This window comes from Coenobita brevimanus, chromosome 94 (assembly GCF_032717465.1).
Source record: "Coenobita brevimanus isolate Jiangsu-jjx chromosome 94, ASM3271746v2, whole genome shotgun sequence".
NCBI lineage: Eukaryota > Metazoa > Arthropoda > Malacostraca > Decapoda > Coenobitidae > Coenobita > Coenobita brevimanus.
Window position 1 is genome coordinate 13,600,479 of NC_137047.1, and position 7,640 is coordinate 13,608,118.

Genomic DNA, 7,640 nt, shown 5'->3' on the forward strand with positions numbered 1-7,640 from the left:
TTTTATCACATACTTTAGATATGAATGGTCTGGACAGCAATTTCAAAAAGTTTCCAGGGAGTGTTTGACTTAGGATGGTATAGTACTGAATTTTGTCTGAAAGTGTTTGAAACAATTAAGATCTCAATATGCCATTACAGATTGAGCTATTAGCAGTTTAGCACCCTCTAGTAAGACAGCAGTGACAACAAAAAGCTCTTTGTTACCTAAGTTTGTTATAGAAATAGGATAAGCTTTGTTGGTTAATGGGTATTACTTAATTTTAACACTCTCATGCATTCCCCAAGGACATGTGAAGACATCAATGAATGTGAGGAGGTTCGGGGGCGAGGACGACTATGTATTGGGTTTTGTGTCAATACTCAAGGTTCCTTCACTTGTTCCTGCCCAGATGGGTACACTCTAGCAGATGATGGGCGTACATGCAAAGGTGAGCAAATAACATGTACAGCATTTGTGTTCATATGCAAGATATTGCACAGGCACAGTATTTCAAATGTACAGTATAATGTATTTTTTATTTTAGGTTCTTCAAAGTAGGAGTTGGCCAGGGAAGAAATGTTTCCTTGGCGTATTTAACCAAGCAATTTTGTTGAATCTCCCTTTGTTCTACTTCACAATAATATCCCTTGCTGCATGCAGTTGCAGTCTCATTTAAATTACATTTTGAAACTGTTTCATTATGCTGATTTATTTATTTATATATTTATTTTTGACTCACTGCTACATTGTATTTGATTGTCCATATGTTGTGCCACAATATTACATGCAAAGGGGAGTGGGATTCACCCAGCCCCCTCCCTCCCCACACCCATCCCATTTGTTGACCATGTATTTTACTGGCTGGTAGGACAGGGGTAGTTATCAATACACCCATTCCTGAGAGGTATAAATATACCTGTTCATGCAATTGATTGATAGTATTCTCTTAGCATTCTCAGTAGCTTAAATGGTGGCTGTAAAAATTATTTTTAGACAATTATTTAAACCTTTATAGTAGGTTTTATTAGGTATTAGGGCATTGGAACTGATGGAATTAGTTTTGAAACACACACACACACACACACACAGTCAGAAGCTTATCAAACTTTAGAAAAAATAATTCTCATAACTAGTGACTTGTAGTACAGACATGGCAACTCCCTGTTTTGCAAGTAGTTTACTGTTTAAAAAAGGAAAAGAAAATGAGCACCTTGGACAGGTATGCATTATGAAATACATGCACACTTGCTTAGGATCAGCATTTCATGGATAGTGTAGTGGAACCAAATAAGATACCCATTTCAGATGTGAATGAGTGTGAGGATGGGAGCGTATGTCGAGGAGCTGATGAGCATTGTGTCAACACCCGTGGCAGTTACAAGTGCAACACAATCACATGTCCAGCAAATTATATTCGTGACAGTAGACACAAGAAGTAAGTTGGTGTGAAATTAGTTGCATAAATACTAATGGCTTGTAAATTGGAAAGGCTGAGAAACAAAATAAGTGATAGAATGTGCACATAAAGTAGCAGAAGTGTTTGGAGTAATGAATTGGGAGCAAATAGATTTGGAGAATTCGTGAAATGTATACAGGGATTGTTTGGTTAGGAATGCTGTTTAGGATGTTGCAAAGGTGTCCTCTAGTACTGGAGGAAAGACTTAATGGGATGTGGAAGGTGCAGGAGCAATAGAGGAGAAAAGGAAGAAATGCTGGCAGGAGAGTGCTGGTGACAGAACAAGGAAAAAGAGGAGAGGGAGAGAGAGAGTAGTGAATTATTTGGTTAGGATTGCCAGAACTGTGTGATGTTTCAAGGTTGTCAGCTTGTAGAAAAGGTAAACTTAATGGGATGTGCAGATTGGACGAATAGTGAAAGAAAAATGAGTGGTAGGAGTGGAAGTGAGGTAAGACTTCTGCTGGAAGAATGAGGAACTGGATAAGTAGGGTAGAAAAGAGAAAGAATGTATTTAATAGATCTGGAAGAAAATCATCACAACTATCTGTAAAAATAAGAAATGTTCAAGGAGCTGCAAAAATTTTAGATTGAGAATTGAAGAAACTGAAAATGTAAGAGTTGCAAGTGGGAGAATGCCGACAAAAGGAAGAGAAATATGGAACAAAGGGAAAGAATAATCTGAAAAATAGATGAATGGGAACAGCTGGATTTGATGAAGTACAGCTGTTGATGCACAAAGAAATGTGGTAATTGAGTGTGACTAAGGCAGAAATGAAGAATGCTGCAAAGAGTTTGAAAAAAGGGTAAGCAGATGAGGTACATACAGTACCCTCGCATCCAAGACGGGTTTGTCCAAGACGTTTCATATCCAAGACAGGGACCATAAATAATAATCCAATATGTTGCTGTAATACAGTTCCATATGTCAGATACAGAACCAATGGTTCATAATGGCCAAATCAGAGGAGAATACAGCTGTGATGGTCTCACCCGGTCCAACACGGTTCCCGCACCCATGAGAGTGATGTGGTTGTGATATTGTCCAATAAAATATTGGCATCTGGTCACGTGATGAGCTAGTGGGGCTTGCTTTTGTCTCCCTCACCAGACCATCATGGACACACCTACCACATGTTGCACTCAGCGTTTGCTCCTAGGCTATTGCCTCTTTTTATGTAACATGCCTACGAAACCATCTGCTAACCCCTTGAAGTGCCACCATCTACCTCAGGCTGCTAAGCTGGAGATAACTGAGCTATTAAGCTGGAGATAACAAGCTCAGAAACACACACTTTCAAGGTGAGGAAATTTGTTTTGGTGCCAAAATAGGTCTAAGTTGATGTTTTTAAGGGGTACTTTTAAAAGATTTTGTGATAATATTAATTTTTTCCATAAGGTCTTGTGTTGGTCCAAGATGTTTCTCATCCAAGATGGGACCCCTCAGGCGACAATATTACCATCTTGGACGTGAGGGTACTGTACATAAGTAAAATTTAGTTGAGATGGTGATATGAAATATTTGTGGGAAACGTGCCAGAAGGATTGGATGAGGGAAACTTTATCATTTACTAAACTGAGTGTCAGAATTATCATAGGGTAAATCTGGTGAGTGCTGCAGGAAGAATGAACACAGAAAAAGTAGGGGAGTATAAGAGTGTCTGGTGAATAATGAACAGGGAAGAATACAAGCATAAACCAAGCCAACATCTCTCAGAGTTCTATGCAACACAGCTGAAGTCATTGTTAGTTAATTCATCATCCAGTCTCAGTGTGCCCTATATAAATAGGAGTCTGTGGGCCTAGGGCTAGACTACTCATACTCAATCTTGACATTCAAAGCAAGGGTGACCAGCTCCACTTGCCCATGAGTGGCATTATGTGAGTAATAAACCCTAACCACCCTTCAGATGGATATCATTAAAGGCTTCATCCAGTTGAAATGCCATAACCCACTGAACATCCTCACTGTGCACTGTGCATTTTCCACACTGTCTACAGACGCCCTGTTAACCCCTCAAGACCAATGCCGTATGATCATGCTTTTGTGTAATTTGATATGCCAGCCTGTCCCGCACGACCGCTAAAGACACACAAAAAGCTGGGGGAGGGTAACTCCACCCCTTTGGTGACGTATATTGGATCGGACCAGTGAGAGTTAGGGTGTCTGGGATGGTATGGTGTGATTGGCCCCCTAAGGTGGGGAAGAAGGAACCCCCCACCACCACTGTCACTTTACCTCCCTCAGCCCCACTGCGACATCTCCACATTCTCCCCTCCCAACCAACCATACCCCAACATACTCCCTACAGTGGTGTGTGTGCGTAACAACCCTTCTCCTCTCTCCCTCCTCCCCCTCCCTCCTCCCCTATTCCCCCTCCCCTCTCCCTCCATCCTCCTCCCCCCTCCAGCCATACACACTTCACCTCCACTTTTCGCCTGGCTTGTTTTGTTGCTATGGGCGTATGCTACACTGACAGCTTGTCCTACCAACTTCTCATTGACATTAGTTATGTATATATAATTATTTACCATAAATAATGCATTTTCTGTACATTTTCTATTTTCGCCCATGGGGGATTGGAAACATTTTTGTATCTTTGATGGGCGATTGTGCGCTAACTATTTGGTCAATCTGGCAGAAACATACATTTTCAGGTATGTAAATTCAGTCTCTTGAAATGTGGAAGAAAAATTTTTATCTTGGTGAAAGTCGAAAAATCAACCCTGTTTTGCGGCTGGAGGGACAGACCTGCTGAGCAAATTGCCTACTTTAGGGGTTAACTCAACGTACCCGTACGTGTGCCTTAGTTATTTATTATTTGATTATTCAATTTACTTTACTACATTCTCTTTCAGGTTATTACATTTTCTTTCTGGTTATTCAAACTGGTAGCTTATAGATAAAATATTATAGAATATAACTTTTCCATTTAGTTTCTCCTATGAAATTTCCATGTCAGTTTTCCATGCTGCACAGTGGTTTTCTCACTTAGTCCTGCCAGTTTTAACTGGAGGGTTTGGAGGCAGGGGGATCCTTCTTGCTTTACTCTCCTTATCCTTCAGCATGTTGAATTAAATCTCGCAGTCATAGTCTGCTCTGTAACAAGCAGCCTCGAAAGGACCATAAGGTCTGTTGCTGTTTGCTTTCCTTTGTACTCCACCAGAGGTCATTTGTTATATGGTTACCATCCAGCCTAGTAGCTGGTTTCCTGGGGTACAGGAACCCATTTGACCTGTCACTCAATGTAGAGTCACCTAGGGAGAGAGAGAGAGAGAGAGAGAGAGAGAGAGAGAGTGAGTGCCCTCACTTACCACAACTGTTAGTACAGCATAGGTAAAATAATAATACTGTACCTCTATAATATGTGGTTTCAGTTGGAACTCAGTGATCCTGAAAAAGTTCAACAGAGACATCACTGAGCTGACTGATAAGGTTCAGAAGGTGTGATAATAATATATCCATCCATCCATCATCCAATCCTATTTTGCCCCATGGGGAGCATAGGAGCCTAGGGCTAGGCAAGTTGACCTGACATTTAAGATGAGAGTGATCGGCCTCATTTATCCCTGAGTGGCATTACGTGAGCAATAAACCCCAACCTCCCCTTAGATACAAACTTTCACCGGCTCAATCCGATTGGAGCACTGTAATTACCCACTGAACCACCAGGTGCCATAATTTGGTTATATTGTTACCACCCAGCGAAGTACATGGTTTCCTGGTGTACAGGAAACTATTTGACTTGTCACTCAGTGTAGAGTCACCCATAGACAGAGGGAAAAGGAAAGAATGGAAGAAAGAAAGAAACACAGACAGACAGAGAGGGAGTGTAAAGTCACCCATAGGCAGAAGGACGAGGAAAGCATGAAGTAAGGAAAGACAGAAGAGAAAAGAAGATAGGAAGGAAGAAAGGAGGAGAGAAAAGGGCAGACACCCAAGAGCAACATTACATGGAGTGAGTGGATGGTGAGCACCCCCACCTACTTAGGAACAAGCCTGGGGAGTTGTGGTCAGCACAGCTCCAGAAATCAGAGTAGTTTCTAACTCTCAATAAGTCACATTTGATATGCTGTATAAAACTTGCCATCACATGTTTTGTTATTTTTTACAGCCTGAACATGTTTTTTTTTTACAGCCTGTCTTTTTGGGAAATATGAGGACGGTTTCTTCATAATTTTATTGTGTCCCTCTCCTTCCCTCTCCGGTGTCCATAATGGCCCTATTCCCAACGGCATGTCTGGAGCTAGATATGGTTATGTATGGCAAAATAACCATAATTTTCTCTAGTACCAAGTACAGTTACTTTTGTGTGCTACTGTGGCAGTACTTGATTGGATGGTGGGGGAATTGAAAAATATCTAACATTTATTGACTGTCTTGACTGAAATTAGCATTAATGAAGAAATAATTAAAAAAAAAAAAAATGTTCAGTGAATGTATAGAGTATGATATACAGTAAACAGGAAACACTAAAATTATTTTATTATGGTACAATAATACAGTGACAGATATGTGATATAAGTGGGACAGAAATGTTAATTGGGTGGGAAATATATAGCACTGTATGACAATTGTTTATTTTGTGTGTGGCATTTATTATCTTGTACAGAACTCCTGACAGTGTTCAGTGGCCGCTGTCTGCCTCTTGAGGCTCTCTCAGTGCAGTACAAAAACCATATTTTTCTAGCATGCATTATGACTCCCATTGTTTTCATAGCTTTATTTTGTAGTATGATTAACATACTTGCTGCGTATAATATTGCTATTGCTATAACTCCTAACATTTTGAGGAATCTGCAAATGTATCACATTCAGTTATACAAAATGAAAAATTGGAAGGAGAACTGTACAAAGAATATTTCTCCTTTAGAAAGCATTGTACAGTGCAAATACATTAATGCTGAATTTAAAGCAGCCTGTTTTCATCATCAAAATTATGCTGAAGTAAAATACATTGATATGATTATTGAAACTCGGTTCTGTGCTGTGAAAACCCACCTGCAGATTTCTCATGCTTGTTGCAGCCGCTGCAAGAAGGAGACCTCCTACTGCCTTGCTGGGGATGAGGCATGTCAACAGCAGCCCTTGAGCTACTCCTACAACTTCCTCCCCTTAGTGAGCAACATGACCCTGCCTCCCTTAGGCCAGGTGGACCTCTTCACAATGAGGGGGCCACTGTGGACCACCACAACTGTACATTTTAGCCTGGAACTGGAGGATGCCAAGGCACCACCAGGAATTCCCAAGGCCACAAGGGAGTTCTTTTATCTGAAGAGGACATCGTTTAATCAGGCAGTAATCTCCCTGGTGCAGCCAGTGGTGGGACCACAGGAAGTTCACCTTGCCCTTAATATGCAGCTTTATCAGCAAGGAAAGTATAGTGGATCAGCTGTGGCTAAGCTGCTGATATATGTGTCCAAGTATGAGTTCTAAATAGATTGTGTTCCAACACACTGCTGTAGGATATTTAAACTACCATTAATCAGTGATAATTGGTATGAAAAGCTGTGAGCCCCTTTAGGCTTACGAATTTAATTCACAGTGCCCATATGTGAAATAATTATCTTACAGATAATCCAATGTAGGATGCCAGTTACTACTAGTTGATTTATATAAAGTGCATCATATAATTGCAGTTTAAATTTATGTGAAAACAAGGTACAGACTTAATTTTCTAGTTTTCTTTGGGGTATAACATAATTTATTTTAATTTAAAATCTCATTGTAAAAGGATAATTGACAATCATTTGAGCTGATAACGTGAAGGTATTAGGATGTTGAAAGGTTGAGTCCCATTATGGTACTGTATAGTATAGTACTTAAAACACACACACACATTATAGTACAGTGATCACTTGGTTATTACACTCTCGGATATACTGGTTTACGTCATCACTTCACGATGAAAATCTGCACTTTTGCACTTGTCGCACATTTCTCGGCTAAAAATCATTTTCATGCACGTGAGTTGGTTTCTGCCAACAGTAATGGTAGCAGTATCTGTGTCCGATGGTTTTGAGAGATTCAGAGAAGAGGCCCTTCTTGAGGAGTTGATCTCGGGTGGTGGAGACACTAACTCCTCCTCTTGGCCTCAGAACTCCTTACCATAATCCCATCTCAGGCCTCTCTGTGATATGTGTTTCTTCCTTTTTGTGCCCTTTTCATGAGTCTGTTAACCTAACTATGCCTTTGTGGGTTTTG

The 7,640-nt window shown here is 40.5% G+C and overlaps 1 protein-coding gene across 1 annotated transcript in view; it reads left to right on the forward strand.

The window, feature by feature from the left end:
- Positions 1-6,872, forward strand: part of LOC145413007 (uncharacterized) — a 468,549-nt gene extending 461,677 nt beyond the window's left edge. The window contains exons 33-35 of the mRNA XM_080282828.1: positions 288-430; positions 1,288-1,417; positions 6,464-6,872. Coding sequence (XP_080138954.1) covers positions 288-430; positions 1,288-1,417; positions 6,464-6,872 — 682 coding nt within the window. The remainder of the gene's footprint in view (positions 1-287; positions 431-1,287; positions 1,418-6,463) is intronic.
- Positions 6,873-7,640: the final 768 nt, after the last annotated feature.